This window comes from Rhamphochromis longiceps, linkage group LG3, assembly GCF_057381845.1.
Source record: "Rhamphochromis longiceps isolate RC_006_pf linkage group LG3, R_longiceps_female_GT1.1, whole genome shotgun sequence".
Classification (NCBI taxonomy): domain Eukaryota; kingdom Metazoa; phylum Chordata; class Actinopteri; order Cichliformes; family Cichlidae; genus Rhamphochromis; species Rhamphochromis longiceps.
The window spans coordinates 15,768,028-15,784,194 of record NC_140559.1 but is presented as its reverse complement, the minus strand read 5'-3'; the positions used below and the strand labels follow the sequence as shown (position 1 = coordinate 15,784,194).

Genomic DNA, 16,167 nt, shown 5'->3' with positions numbered 1-16,167 from the left:
AAAGGTTCGGTTTTTAAACTTAAAAAGTCACAAAAACCTTTAAGCTTTCCTTCAGATTTGGTTGCTTTTTTAAATACGCAGTTCTTATGTCCCTGCGACCATTAACGATGAAGCAGTCCATTGAAGCAGTTTCTTATTCAATGTCTACATATATAAAACAAAAATGTATTTTTTTCAAAAGTCAAACAAAAGTGTTGCTCATAGATAATCCATCTATGCTGGTAGGAAACTGTCAGCTGACTCAGCAGCCTGACAAATGCCTTCATCTCAGAGTGAACTCTGATTGTGCACTTTTTAAAAATCACCCTTTACAGGGAAAATCCTGTTCTATCAGGGCTAATAACTAATGTACAAAACATTGATAGTCACACTGATATGCACATTTCCCTTTCCCCGCTTTTTGGAGTTACAGTTGTGATAAACAAGAGGTAATTAAACATCTGGCATGACAGATGTGGTGAATTTGCAAACCTTTTCCCACCAAATAGCCTTGGAAAAGGTTGGGATCAAAAACGAAAGATTTAATAACAGGTTTTAATATTTTTGCTTCCCTGGGACATGCCCATGTTGAAGTACTGTTTGCTTTAAAATTTCAAAGACACGTTTTTATAAGGTATTGTAGATAAATAAATGCTGAAACTGATCCATTTTAGCTTGTTGCTAGGTGTTTGCCAGGCAGTGTAATGGGGTCATTTTGTATCATATTTAACCCTTTCACACATAGTGGTCACTACAGTGGGCAGTTATTCAAAGGCTGTTTTCTTGTATTTGTGTCAGTGTTGATGGTCTACTTGCACATAAACTACTATATTGGACACTGACGTGTCACTGAATGTATAGTGTGTTTCATTGTAATTTTTGTTATTTAACCCTCACCCATGATTTTTTCTGAAGTATTTTTATTCATCTTTTCATCCCTAAAGATGAATAAAATGCCTAAGAAAAAAAGATCCTGATTGAGGTTTTCATAATTCATGCATGAAAGTGTTAATTCAACATTTTGTGGCTGTAACTTGTGGGTAGAACTATGAGATGATGCTTTTATGAAGTTTTATAAGTGCATGACTGCAAAACAGCAGTACAAAATTTCAGCCATTACTATGCTGTTGCTATGCAAAATGATGACACCATAATATCTGATATAGATAGGAACTTCCATTTGCTGAGCTTGGTGTGCCTATTTTAAATTACTGGAAAAATAAACAACAACCTCAAAGCACTTTATATCATAAGGACACTACAATAATATAGAGAAAACCCCCAAAATCAGACGACCTCATTTGAGCAAGCACTTGGTGACAGTGGGAAGGAAAAACTCCCTTTTAGACACCTGCAGCTGTTAGGATTGGTTGTGTCATTGCATGGACTACATCAGATTTATCATATGCTCACTGTAAGTAGATATGTTTTGCCTTGTGAAACCAATAAATGAATAAAATATTATTGGGACAAGTGAACTAAAAGCTTCACTGTATCGGAGTCACTGAAAGTTTCAGTATAATTCAGGAGAGATGACCCAAACAGAGGAAGTACTCTGGGTGTAAAAGCAACTTTATTACACTTGAAAATGTAAACTAAAAGTTGTCAGGAGACTCGGGTCATCCAACATAAAAAGCATGCAAGCTGAAAAAAATATTGACAAACAATTTTACAAAAACAAAGAAGGCAAGTTTTTTTTTCTTTAAGTAAACTAAAGTTTACGTGAGGAATCAGATGGTGGAGGGGACAGAGCACATGCAAGAGCAATCAAAGGTTGAGACAATGAGAGCAGGGCATATAATTGCAAAGAGCGAAACAAAAAGCAAAGTGCATCTAGAACAAGACGCATCAGAGAATAACGTTGAAAAAGGAAGTGACCAGAGACAAGAGGTCAAAGGCAATGGACAAAAAAAAGACTGAGTTAACCTAAGAACATCAGAAACCCAACAAAAGAAATCAACAAAATGAAATCAGAAGCCAAAACTCGAGAAATCCTAAAGAAAAAACAGAATTTCTTGATGCAAGTCTGAATCATCCTCACAAGGAAGATCTAGTAAATTGATTGTGTTCATCGTGATGTGTTTCTTCCACCGAAAACGCCGGGACATCACAGAGTGTTCTCTCACAGGTTGTGGAGTTCCACAGAGCTCAATTATTGATCACCCCTCCAGGTACTCCTGCTTCCACCAACAGTCCAAAGACATGCAGTTAGTGGGGTTAGGTTAATCAGTGATCCTAAATTTCCCTTAAGTGTGAATATGAGTGTGAATTGTTGTCTGTCTCTTTGTATTAGGCCTGCGATGGACTGGTGACCTGTCCAGGGTGTACCCGGCCTCTCGCCCTGTGCTAGGCTCCAGCCACCCCACGACCCTGACAAGAACAAGTGGAAGAGAATGGATGGATGGAAGGATACTTTTTATTTAGGTTTACATTGTAGCATTGTTTGTACAACTGTAGTACAATTTTTATGTTTCAGTTGTGTGAGATGCAGACAACTGATAACTTAACACTTCACCCAGTCTGCTTATTGTTTCTGGCACCGAAAACCCAACATAGTGAGTCTATAATCAATGTGTGACATCACAGTGACTCTTGTGTACTATCTAAAACATGCACACAGTAAGCCTGTTCAGTTTGAATGGTGGTAGGTGAAGCTAAAGAGCACAAAGGGTTAGGCTTCGTGATCTGGGATAAACTGGACCTGGTGGTGTGATGTCCCTAATACTCACAGAAAGGTATTTTACTACAACAAAAACACAACCTGTAAATCATGGACTCCTTAGAGTCCCATTCATTCTGGTCAAGCTCAGCAGCGCCCCACTATGAAATTTTCTTTGTAATCAACAGTAGTTGGAGAGCAGTTTGTGGGCGGAGCCAGGCAAACGAATGTGTTCAAATGTTCAGGCTGTGTTTCTGACAGATGAAGCGGAACCTGGCGGAGCAGTGGTGGTCATTCAGGCGTCCATCACTGTGAAGGTGAGCACAGTCTTCATCCCCTCCAAGACCGTGCCCAGTCCAGCTGTCAGGCTGCCCAGGTCCCCATCGCCTGAAAATGCACATTCATCAAGGGGAACACAGGTAAACAGGAGAAAATGTAACAGAAAGTTTTCAGATTTTTAATTGGACCTTGAGTTTTAAATTGCAGGTTAGAGAATATTTTATAAATGCAAGAAATAGTCATTTTCATCCTTGTGTCTCGAGTTAATTGATATTAAGTGGCCGTACACAGTTAATGCAGCATGACAGGAGAAAATAACAGAGAATTTATATTTTTTGTTACTGAAACAGACCTGCGCTCAATCCTGTATGGTGTCTGGTTCACCCACTCCCACCTCCCAGTTCTGGAGTCAGACAAACCGATCCAGTACAATTGAGGGATTGTATTACGGGTCACAAAGTCCTGGATAAAGAAACAATGACGGCATTTGGAAAAAAACAAACAAACAAAAAATTATTGTTTGTGTGTGTGTGTCTCAATTTGTTGTGAGATGTGTTCCTGCTCTTTTGAATATTTGTCTCTGCTAAGACAGAGATAAATATTCAACAGGAGGCGTTTTCCCAGAATATGTTTGCAAATAAGAATTTGTATTTAATGACTAAGCTGTTTAAATAAAAATTACATTGACTCACTACTCCATCTTGTGGTACAATACAATATTGCACAATATTGCAAAAAGTGTTTCATAGTAGATTATGTGACGGGTGTGGGCAGGTCTTACCCACTCCTTGTCGTTACGCAGAATGACCAGGTGGGCTTGTTGTGTTTCACACCAGTCTCTGGACTCGTTCCAGGACCGAGAATCACTGCTGAAGAAGTAACAGTTGGACTCAAACACAGTCCAACCCACAGGACAACAACTACCTGTAGTTGAACCTGACAGAGAAAAACAGTTGCCACGGATGTGAAATTCAGTCTGCAGATGTGTAAAATGGTAAAATATGGTAAACGCACTGTTGTTGATGATGTGTTCAAGGGAACATTTGATGGCTGCAATATTCTTGGTGAGTGTGTCGATGAGTGCCAGCTGCTTCATGGCCTCCGACACTGATCACACAGCACAAACAGAAGTTAAACATGATGTTTAGAGTTATCACCAGCAGTAAAATCTACAGCGGGGCAAACAGACCTGAGGTAAGCCGGTCCTTGTTGTTCTCAACAGTAAACTGTAGCTGCTGAACTTGTTTAGCTGTTTCTAGAAAGAAAAAGATTTAGCATGTTAGCATATTTGACACTGTGGCTAGTTCACTGATTAATTTAGAATATCTCAAAAATCCTTCAGATAAGATGTTGTTAAGGAACAGAAGGGCTATGGGAAAACCAAAGTGTCTTAATATGAAATGGAATAGGTGAAAGGCAGCTATTTAAAAGCACCTAGTACTGAGACAGCACTGGCTAACCGGGGCCTCAAGGGAACTGGTAGCTTTGGGGCGTTAGGCCTCGATGGGGTTTGCCTTAGCGAAGACCAATTGGCCTGCTGACCCTCAGAATTATAGACTTTTTTGTATCTGGAACATCACTACAGTCGTAAGGAAGAAACCTGACCTTGTTAAGAAGGTGGAGTGACATTGGTAGTGATGTGTCCTGTGTGCCGAAGCTTCGAAGCATGTGTCGGGTAATCTCGGGGGAGTTTTGATTATTAATCTGATTTCTGTCTTTTAGTTTATTAAAAAGTGAAGCGCCACATCACATCATTATAATCACAGAGCCTGTTTCACTTGAATCGTCCACTTGATGGTGCAGTAGAGCAAATGAATCATCACAATACTTGGAACCATATTGGACCATCGACCTGTTGGATGGAAAGCTTCAGTTCATCACGAGGCTTCATCTCACCATCACTAGACCTTGGCCTCACTTCTTTCTAAAGGAAGGATTGTGGAATCACAATCCCAGAAAGTGAAAGTCACCTCTATGAACATTTAGCTCACAGAGGGTAATCCTTTTGAATGTGCGCACTTGTGCAGCAGTTGAGAACACCAAATCTTCTTGGTTAATTTTTGATCGAATCCTACAGTCCTTGTTGGGGACTACATAAATCGCCGTGGTGCCTTTAAAAGCTCATGTGGGTGACATAGTAGACACCTGTAGATTGCAAGCACTACCCAGTCTGATTTGAACCAGACTGGTATTTTGTTATTTCACTTCTGTACCAGGCATGGGTACAAACATCATGTTCAAGGTGGCTCATAAGTGCATATGGTGGTTGAGCGCCGTAGGCTAAGGGTCAGTAATTAACTTTGTTGTCATATATTCTGATCTTATGTCTTAGACTCTCAGAGAGAAAAGCAGCACTGTCAAGTGATCACTACGTTCTGGTGACTTGGATTAGATGAATGCTGCTGGTCAGACCCAGTTATCCCAAATGACTGGAAAGACCTGGAGCAGGTCTTGTCTTTAGGGAGCCATAAAATTCTGGATGTTGTGGGTTACACTGCAAATCCGCAAATCTGTTAACTTGGAAAGTCTGACTTATAAAGTCTTTACATATGAACTAACCACATTTAGTTTTCTAATACTATGTGTGACAAAGACATTGACTAACAGGCATTTTACCTTGAGCTTGATGCAGTGAGGTGTTAAATGACTGGATGATGTCACTCATGTTGGAAACTCTCTGATCCACAGACCACAGATATTTTGATGTCTTTGTATCTGAACACAAAACGACAGCAAATAAAAATAATATTTAGCTAAGCTTGTGTTATAGTAACTAAAACAGTGAGCATAGCCTATAATGGAATAAAAGTGACAGCCTTACAAAGCAGATCAGCATAATCACAAAAAGGTCAGCGGAGTAAAATTAGTCATAAAGAAATCTCTGTTTATGTGTCTGTTTTATACTCACTGGTAACTCCAAGCACTATGATCAGAATCAACAGGATCACAGCAGTCAGACCAGGAAATAACCAGCGTTTGAACCTGGACATCGGTGAGACGAAGTGCGGTGGAGAATCTGACAGACAGAGGCAGACATAGTTACTGCTTCACAAGTAGATCTTAAAATCCTAAAATCAAATAAGTTGCTTACTCAAGCTCAAACAGATACCTTTGGTCCAGAGGGCAGTGTTGTCCCAATTATTCTCATAAGGTACGTCAGACATCGCGGCTACCTAGTCTGGTTAAATAAGAAATTTAAAAAAGCAAAGAAATCTGCTCAAAAAGATTCTCAAAAAAACAGCTATTCTAATCCTATTGCATTAACAGTGTGTTTGGGATCGTTGTCATGCTGAAAAATGAAGTGTTTAATTTTTTCATCTTTCTCAATGATTTGATTTTCAGATACTGTTTATCTGCAGCAGTTTTTTGTTGTGTTTTAGACCTGCCACTTCTTTGTCCAGACAGTTTCCTGATTTTTTTAAGTCAAAATTTTCAGGTAATAGTTATTTGGGAATCACCTTGTTGGTGCAAAAATACTTGATTCCTGTCAAACTGTATTATATCAGATAATTTTCATAGATTGAGCCACAAAAATGGGAACTAATGGTGTGTTTTTGCAGCAGGCTGCTGGTAACAAAGTGCCTAAAGATACAGTTTTAAAATTGGTTCGTTCTATAATGACGGTGATGTAGTTGTGGAAGGAGGCAATCAAAAGGATAGTTCGATGGTTTGAGATATTTATTCATGAGTGGGTCTTATTGTTCCCATGTGACAAAGACACATCCACTCCACATTTACATTTATACCTGCTGTTGCTTCACCTTTGATATCATATATGAGTATGCTGAAGACCCTTCTCTTGCTGGAGGTCTCCTGACCTCAACCTCCCCCGGACCTGCTGTTCCTGAAATAGTCTGAGTTACAGGGTACACGTCTCGTATGCTCCCCTATCCTAACCTCAAACTGGGTTCATTAGACTCTTGTTCTAATTATAGAGGTCAGCAACATTTGTTGAGCCTTAAAATGTGCCCAAAGATGGAAGTTCTTTATGTCCCCATCGGTAAATGCGGTCTATGCTGAAAATGTTAAGGAACTGGACTGACAATGGGTGAAAAAGCAGCCAATGGAAAAAAAAGACCTTAAGAAAGCCTGGAGAACTTCTGCTCAAGACCATCTTAAAGTCTTGCTGCTTGGAAGCAAAGTATAAAGAATCAGTTCTGCATTTTAATTTAACCTGTTATAGATTTGAATCTTTATGTTGAAAAGAATCAAACCACAGCAGTTTAAATGTAAACTCTAACTGCATTTATGTATATTTTCAATAAATATACAAAGCTGTGTTTAAAATTACTAAACTGATTCAAATATCAAACCCAATTCACACTGTTACAAACAAATTAATAATGAAAGAGTTTGTCACCTTTGTTCTGCCTCTGAAGTAGCAGGGATTCTCAGACATAAAGATTGATATTTCCTCCTCTTCCTGCCCTTCATGCAACTAGCTGTGTGAAAACACTCACTCATCATTTTTACGGGTATGTCACAACATTTTGGGGGTCTTAGCTTCGTGTTTATCATCCTATTCGTTAGATTTTAAAGTGAATCAGCCCAAGTTTTACAGAAGTTGCTTTCAAAACTTCCTTTTTAACGAGAAACAGGCAGCCATTCCCTGCCAAAGCGCCACTTTTCAGTTGATACTTCCCCAAAATCAACCAAAACCTACAAAAACTGTATGCAATCTGTGTGACGATTATACCATCATAACATCTGACACTGACACGGCTTTATTCAGATGCTTTAAAAAAGTAAGTTTGTTGCTATAAAGCAGGGGTGTAGATATAGAGACCAAAACTATTTTTTGTAATCAGGCTGTAACATTTTTTATTTCTGCTTTGAACTTGGACATTTGAATGTGAGAGTCTGTGGATAAGGATGTCCTCCTTTAATGTCCACTAGGTTCGTCCCCTAGGTTGGAGTGGACAGCATTTCTACTTCAGGACCACAGACTTAGATAAGTTTACAAAATTACCACATCATGGTTAACTGACTCGAAGCATGGTTAAAGGTTACAGTGAAAATACTGTTAAAATATTATTAGATCTTGCTAATTATTTGGCACTGATGAAACACCTTACTGAGATGTTACATGGCCTAAAAGGATTAAAGCAAACTAACAAGAAAAACAAATGTGCAGCCACAAATGATTAGAAATAGCAAAATAAAATAATGTCATGTCCTAGCATATGCTTGGTCACAAGGACCCCATTTAGAGTTAGGGGTAGGGTTTGGCTAACATTTACATCTTTATACATAATTGTATTCATTCAAATCGTAGGTTTTTTGAATAAAAAGTTCCTCATTAGTATGTAGCTAAAACAAAACCCAACTCCATGACCAAGTGAAAGTCCAACATTCAAGAAGTCAGAGGTCAGCCCTCAGTGAGGTTGTCATTTAAGAGGGAGGCAGACAGCGGGGCTGAGCAGATCTCACTGGAGCGCAGTTCTCATTCAGCATCTTCATGTCCCGACAGTGCTGTTGTTGTTGTATTTCCAGATGTAGCGTTGGGCGTCAGAGTTGTAGTGCAGGTAATGTTGGAAGATCTCCTCAGATTCTCCTCTGAGCACACCTGAGGGCATCAGGACGCTCATTAAAGAGCTCATGTGTTGCAATTACAGGTCTCTCTCACTATTGTTTTTCCACAGTCTCAGTTTTAGTCCATGTTCTATTCAGTCTTTAAAGTAAACACCTTGGGAAATTTTCTACAATTTTACAATTTTCTTCTACAGCTCCATATAGCCTCATTAACTCTGGACCTGCTGGAGAGCGCCCCCTGTAGAGCAGTAAGTCCAGAAAGTGGGATATCTTCATTATATTATAAGTTTTTGCGGTGTAATCTGAGAGCAGATGTGGGCAAAGCCAGGGAAGCAGGTGTGTTCAGGCATTCACGGTAGGTTTCTGACAGATGAACTGCATCTTGATGGAGCAGTGCACGTCGTTCAGGAGTCCATCATCATAAAGGTGAGCGCAGTCTTCATCTCCGTGCCCGGTCAGGTTGTCCGGCTGCCCGGGTTTCCACCGCCTGGAAAAACACACATACATTACTTATGTTTGTGAGCAAATTCTATGCAGAAGTGAGCATAATTGTCCTATTCTCATCTCCAGGGTTACAGCAGCTTTTGTCAAAGCTGGCATGGCTCATTTCTGCACTAAAAGCTGTGCTAACACTGAGTAAAGCCACAGGGAAAATGCTGCTTCTGCTAACATGCTAATTTTGTTTCTACAGTGTCTGACAGGAGGGATTTGCAGCTGGAAACCGGATATAAAATTCCCGCCAACTCTGGATCACTTTCTTTTTCAGTCGAGTCAGTCTCTTTAAGGGCAATCTGTGGACATGTGTGCATGTTTTTGTAATTTCCGAAAAACCTATTTGAAAAAAAAAATACTAATAAAAGGCATGATGTGTCTTTGAGTATGGCCCAAACATTTGGGGAATTAAAGTCAATAAAAAGCAGGATGAAACATGGAAAAAGGAAAAAAGGAAAGTAAGTAAATAAGTAAGGAAGACTTGCAGACTCACAGACTTGCAGTCACAAAGCACAGTACAGAAAAATAGTAAATGGGAAAAAATAAGTTAAAGAAAAATGGAAAATAATTTTTAAAAAGTTTGGAATGGCTGGTTTGGCATGATGTTTGGTATGATGCCAGTATGGCTTTATGATTTTCATCCTCTTTCATCTGGAATTGTTTGATTTTGATTCTTTCCATATCATTAATGCAAGACAGAAGAGAGGTCACATCTGTTTGTTTTGTTTTTTTTTAAGACCTGGGCTCCACTGTGTACGGCGTCTGGTTCACCCACTCCCAGCGCCCAGTCCTCCAGTCAGACAAACCAATCCAGTAAAAGTGAGGCATGCTCCTGCGGGTCACAAAGTCCTGGACAGAGAGAAGTATAAAGTAATTTTTTCTTATTTTCTTGTCTGCAAACTACTAAAAAAATAAAATAAAATGCAGGATATTCATAACTTGAAGGTCATTTGTGTAAATTCCACTTTTACCTCTAGAGGGCAGCATTTAAGCAGTGGATTTGTTAACATTAGCCTTGGTACAACGTCCTCATGTGACTTTGACTTTTCTCAGCCTTCCATTTTAAATAAAAACTTACTTGCTTAGTTAAAGATGCTTTTGACTGTGTGCACATAAAGTTTTCAAATCTTTTCTTAAATCCAGAAAATGTCAGACAGTACATCTTAAACCTCGACTCTTTATCTATGAGTCATTTTGAAGCTCTTTTCTAAGTGTTTCTGTTCTACTTCAGGCCTGCTCACAAAAAAGATAAATAAAATGTTGTCTTTATGGGTGAAAGAGTTAAATTATGTTTTAAAAAGTGTGCCATGCCCATGACATTGTCCACTGACACCTCTGAGGCTCTGAAGTCTCTGCTGTCTGAATTGTTGAGATGCTGTTAACCAGACACATTTTTACAAACTAGGAAACGTTACCATTCAAATAAAGACTGGTACATTTCATGCTGAATCATGTGACAAGTGTGGCAGGTCTTACCCACTCCTTGTCGTTGCGCAGAATGACCAGGTGGGCTTGTTGTGTTTCACACCAGTCTCTGGACTCGTTCCAGGACCGAGAATCACCGCTGAAGAAGTAACAGTTGGACTCAAACACAGTCCAACCCACAGGACAACAACCACCTGCAGTTGAACCTGACAGAGAGAAACAGGTACACAGGTGTGAGCGTCAGTCTGCAGATGTGTATTTTCCTAATATAAATATGGTATACACACTGTTGTTGATGACGTGTTCGTGGGAACATTTGATGGCAGCGATGCTCTTGCTCAGAGAGTCGATGACCGACAGCTGTTTCGGCGCCTCTGACACTGAACACACAGCACAAACACAGGTTAAACATGATGTTTGGAGTCATCACCAGCAGTATAATCTACAGGGGGGCAGACAAACCCGAGTTAAGCTGGTCCTTGTTGTTCTCAACAGCATACTGGAGCTGCTGAACTTGTTTAGCCGTTTCTAGAAACAAGGAGACTTAGCATGTTAGCATGTTTGGCAACTGGAACACTTAAAACGATGAGGTTTGGTTTAGACTTTCACATTGTTAGTGTAAGTCTGCATAAACCCCTTATGAGATAAATATTTTAGTGTCAGGGACCTGGGTCTGATGACCCAGGTGTCCTCTGCAGTTTTGGACTTATATTACTTGTTATAAGTATATTTGATGTATGGTATGGCTGTCACTGGTTTCCCTGATTGCAGGTATGTGTGTGTGGGTGTGTATATGGGTGTGGGTGCATCTGGTAGGCTGGTTTACGGGCACCATTAGGCCTGGTGGGTGTGCCCTGCCAGGTGGCTGGCCACACCTGAGGAAGATGTTCACACAAACCTGCAGATGATCAAGCCTCTTTGAGGGAGCTACTTAGCAGTGTGGTGGAGCTCTCTCTGATGCTGGATCGTTTTGTGAGACTTCCTGTTAGTTTCCCAGCTGGAAGTCAGTGAGTGTGAATTTGTCGCAGTGTAGTGTATTTACGGCTCCTTCTGTTATTTTCTCAGGAGAATTGCGGGACGAGAGGGCAGCAAGCACAGGTTACACGAACACTAAGGAGCACATGCACAGAGCACTGACACTGGATGAAGACACGGCACGGGAGTCTGGGACACACGGGGATTTATTGGTGAATTGTGTTTTAATATAAATGTGTCATTTTTAATTTAAATATGTTTCAATATCTAGTGTTATCTAGTGTTACATTGTCCACCTGTACCAGATAGCTGTAACTGTCATGATAGGCTGTGTGGCAGGCAGGCCGGAGAAGTGGACCCAAGAGCAGGACTCAGAACCGGCAGGTTAAACCTAAAGCACAGCTTTGTTGCTCAGAAAAAAACTCCACATGGATAAAATGTCCAAAAAACCAAAACAAAACTCTGAACATAGGAACTGAAACACTGGAACTGAGCAACTAAACAGAAGTAGAAGACAAACACACAGCATACTGAGGGTAGCAAACATTAACGACACGACAGAGGGCAAAGGCAAACACAGGGCTTAAATACACAGTGGAGTAATCAGGGAATAGGAAACAGGAGGGAGACACAGCTGGGAGAAATTAGGGCTAACGCGACAGGGGGAAGTAAAATGGACACTGACATAAGACATGGACCTTCAAAGTATAACAGAAAACAAATCACATCGAGACACAGACTTGACACAAAACCTAAAAATTAAACTCATAACCAGGACCAAACTGAAACCTAGAATAATAATAATAATCAAAACAGCACAACTAAAGAATCAGAACATAAATCATAACACAGAAGAAGAAGAATACCAAAACACAAGAAACTGAAAATGCTGGGTCAAAATGACCCAGAACTGGGACAATAACTAGTTATGCTGTGGATCTAAACACCTTTAAGTTTGACGTATAAAATCTATGTAAGATAACCACATTCAGATTTTAAGTGTAGCAGAGTAATGTGCTGAAACTGTGTCCTGTTTTTGTTTTGTTTTTTTGTTTTTTGAGTGTTCTCCAAAAAGACGTTAACTAACAGGTGTGCTACCTTGAGTGTGATGCAGTGAGGCGTTCAGTGATTGGACGATCTTACTGAGGTTGGAAACTCTCTGCTCCAAAGTCCCCAGACGATTTGACATCTTCCTGTCTGAAAAAAGAGATGGACAAGGTCAACTGCACACATCCCCAAAAAGAGGAAATTCTTCTAGTATAGCAAACTAAACACTCTATAATACAATAAAATAGTGTAATAAAGAAATTTGCTCAACAAAATAAGACAAAATAAAAAAATGTTCAGTAAAGAAAAATCATTAAAAGAACAAAATGAAACAAAACTAGAGATGATAAAATAAAAAGCTGATTTTAAAAACTGGCTCTATTACATAATGAAGATTCAATATAACAAAAACTGTAAATCAAATGACTTATCTTTCTATTCATTTAATAATTTAATTTCAAGATGATGTCATGTAAATATCTACTGTGTGATTAGAGTTTAGTTATCATTTGTTTTTCTCTTTGTCATGTTGAAGGATCAAAAATTATTTTCAATTACAAGAAAATTCTGTAAACCATCTTTGCAGTCACAGTGATTTTGCTACTAACGTACTCGGCTCGTGCTGATTCTAATAATCATTTTGCACATACAAGAAAAAGTTTGTAAGTGTTTATTTCACTAGAGACTATAAAGAATGCATATGAAGTGGAAAGCTGAGATGGTTGAGAGTGTGCAGTGGAGGGATCATTGATATATTGGACATATAGGAAAAGAGAAAGACCTCGAAGGATGTTTATGGATGTAGAGGTGGGATTTAGCATGTGGATTTGGACCCCAAATGCAGACCTAGACATGAACGGCTCAAGATGGTGGCATGTACGCACATATGCAGTGGCACAGTGCTTCCAACTACTGTGCACCTTTTTGTGTTTTTCTACTATTTATATTTTATTCCTTTTTTTTTTTGCCTGTCCCGTTTGGCTCTTTTGCCATCAGAATTATTGTCTAAAGGCAAAGAAAGATGCCCAACGGATTTACTTTACCAAATTGACCATCCCAGCCTTGCCGTATTATATTTTATTCCAACACAGTTGATGTGGGACACCCAGAATTTAGTTGTACAATAAAAAGGACAAAAGACTACTCTATTCTATTTCTATTTTAAAAGGCAGACTGAAAACACAGAGCTTACTTATAATATTGGTAGTGTGCAGTGATGGGAATAACGGCGTTACAAGTAACAGCGTTACTAATGGTGTTTTTTTTTCAGTAACGAGCAATCTAACTAATTACTATTTCTATCGTTACAACGGAATTAGAGTTACTAACAAGGAAACGCCGTTCGTTACTATTTTTCAACAAACAGACTGTTGAAGCTGTGCTCAGCTTACCGCATCTTATATCAGTTGCACAGAAGTGGCTGTAAGTAATCTGGACGCTACAGCTTTAAGCAGCTGCGCGCTCCCGCGGACGGTAATCACGATCACTGTCTAGCACAACACCTGGAGCTAAGGGGGCAAAACAATCGCATGAGTGCTGCTGTTTGACTGAGGAAGAATAAAGTAGTCGTGGTAAGACAATCACATGACCACTTAAAGACAAAGCAACAAGGTGATTTATACCAGTTTGTAAATTGTGTTGATAGGCCTCGTAAAACCAGAGTCATTGTAGCACTCTCGTGTGATGCAACAAGTCAATAATCACACGTTTACTGTCTAAGGAAAGTGCTAGCAAGCACTCTCTGCTTATGAGCAAAAAATAAAATAAAAACAACAAAAAAACAGGAAGTTTTAGGAGTGACGGCGAGAGAGAGAGAGACAGCAGAAAGAGAGAGAGAGAGTTTTGAGATGTGAGAGATTTGTGACATTTAGCGTGTTTGGAGTCTGTAGTTAATGTGTTGTCTTTTGTAGTTAGTGTGTAGTGTTGTGGATAGTTTTGTGTTTGTGTCAGAACAATAAGGCGACTGCTGTCTCCAGGTAGAAACAGGAGTGATACACCTGCTGCTGTCAGACCTGCAGGTATCAGGCTGTGATGTTCTCCTTTATAGTGGACAGAGATTATGTTTTTGGAGTGGCACAAATAATTTGTGTGGCATCTTATTGAAGAACAGCTGATCTGTAAATAGTTTGAAATGGTTATTTTAAAAAATCAAGGTAAAAGGTAAATGGATGTAAATAACTTTGTTTGCAAACTTGTGCATAGGATTTTAAAATTGACAATTTATATTTGCATTTAAAGTTGTGAAATATGATCATTAAACATGTTTGTGGTTGTTACAGTAAAAAATATAACCTTTTCTACTTTGATCTTGTGTTTTTTGTCTGATTTTAGACCAATTGTGTTAATACAGTGTGTCAAAATGAAAACATAACTGTAAATTCAGACACGTGAGTTTGTGCTGAAAAGAATGACACCAAACAAGGCAAAGTAAATAGTTTTTAAAGGTAAAATGTGGAGGGAACATCATAAGTAGTTAAAAATGGCCAATTATACCCTGGACCCCAGAGGGTTAAACGTTTTTTTAAAGTAACGCAATAGTTACTTTTCAAGTAATTAATTACTTTTAGAATCTTGTAACTCAGTTACTAACTTGAAGAAGTAACAGTGGTCACCACATTTAACCTAAACTAGAATGTGTGTGTGTGTGTGTGTGTGTGTGTGTGTGTGTGTGTGTGTGTGTGTGTGTGTACGTACACGCACTTACTGGTACTTCCCATCACTATGATCAGAATCAGCAGGACCACGACGATCAGACCAGGAAACAGCCACCGTCTGAACCTGGATGCAGATGAGGGTGCTGGACTGTCTGCTTGACAGACGCTCAGTTATTACAGGTGCACGCTACAGCCAAGACATTCCCAACTTAAATGAAACGGATACCTGTGAGAGAGAGCGTCGTCTGGTCCCAGTAATTCTCATAATATGATTCCTCCATTCTGCTCACCTCTTACTGTGGTTAAAATAGAGTCAGTCAAGTTACAGTACCTTTGGAGAGACGAACAAAAGTCTCAAAAACTACCCGGTGATGCCTCCCTTTATTACTTTCAAGTTAAACCGTAAAGTTATTTTAAACGTATTAAATATAAATCGCATCAAAGTAGTTTAAAGGAATACAACTGTAGCTGGATTTATGTAGATATTCAGTATATAAATACACCTATGCTAATCTCAACAAAATCAAGTTGTTCTTTCTACCAAACTCACTTAAATATCAACACTAATTCAAACTAATAATGGAGAAAGAATAAAGTGCTCCTCACCTCTGCTCTGCCTGTGAAGAATCAGCTGGAAAGCATCAGATAAAAGTTTACATCACCTCCTCCCTCCCACCCACCAAGTAAGAAACTATGTGCAAGTACCCGTTTTATTAAGCGCATCATAATTATTTTTGAGGATTTAGCTCCTGGTCTCACATCCTATTTTAGTATTTTCTGTAAAATGAGCCTCAGAATTTCCCTTTTGTTCAGAAACATTTTCTCCCAGGGAGGGAAGCATTCCTCAGTCTGAACTTCCCTAAAATCAACCACAGTGTTCACAAATTCAAACTATGTGTAAATGCAAGATCACAAACAAACACAGACATGTGGTCTTAAACTTTAACACAAGATAACCATAAACACAAAGCTCGATATAAAACAAGAGCTGCTCGGGACACAGTGTTCATCTAAACCTTAAATGGTTTAATTGAAACACCTTAAACTGTGGAAAACCATCTGGATCCGTTTTTCTATGACATTAATTCATAATCACATTAACATTCACCAGGTTTTAGGGGATGG

At 39.2% G+C, this 16,167-nt stretch overlaps 2 protein-coding genes across 3 annotated transcripts; both read right to left on the bottom strand.

Moving 5' to 3' along the window:
• Positions 1–1,606: 1,606 nt before the first annotated feature.
• Positions 1,607–7,350, bottom strand: LOC146673120 (C-type lectin domain family 10 member A-like). Of its 2 annotated transcripts, none has more exons than XM_085389816.1 (9): positions 7,278–7,350; positions 6,027–6,095; positions 5,826–5,933; positions 5,534–5,632; positions 4,107–4,172; positions 3,932–4,024; positions 3,699–3,853; positions 3,270–3,379; positions 1,607–3,025 (listed from the first exon to the last, which is right to left on the bottom strand). In XM_085389816.1, the coding sequence occupies exons 2-9, from the start codon at positions 6,079–6,081 to the stop codon at positions 2,872–2,874; spliced, it is 840 nt and encodes a 279-aa protein (XP_085245942.1). In that variant the 5' UTR covers positions 6,082–6,095; positions 7,278–7,350; the 3' UTR covers positions 1,607–2,871. The 2 variants fall into 2 exon arrangements, with proteins under 2 accessions (XP_085245942.1, XP_085245934.1); XM_085389808.1 differs by having other exon boundaries at positions 6,027–6,090; positions 7,278–7,344.
• Positions 7,346–16,096, bottom strand: LOC146673119 (C-type lectin domain family 10 member A-like). The gene is made up of 8 exons (XM_085389828.1): positions 15,269–16,096; positions 15,093–15,194; positions 12,440–12,538; positions 10,829–10,894; positions 10,654–10,746; positions 10,418–10,572; positions 9,681–9,790; positions 7,346–8,936 (listed from the first exon to the last, which is right to left on the bottom strand). The coding sequence occupies exons 1-8, from the start codon at positions 15,321–15,323 to the stop codon at positions 8,792–8,794; spliced, it is 825 nt and encodes a 274-aa protein (XP_085245954.1). The 5' UTR covers positions 15,324–16,096; the 3' UTR covers positions 7,346–8,791.
• Positions 16,097–16,167: the final 71 nt, after the last annotated feature.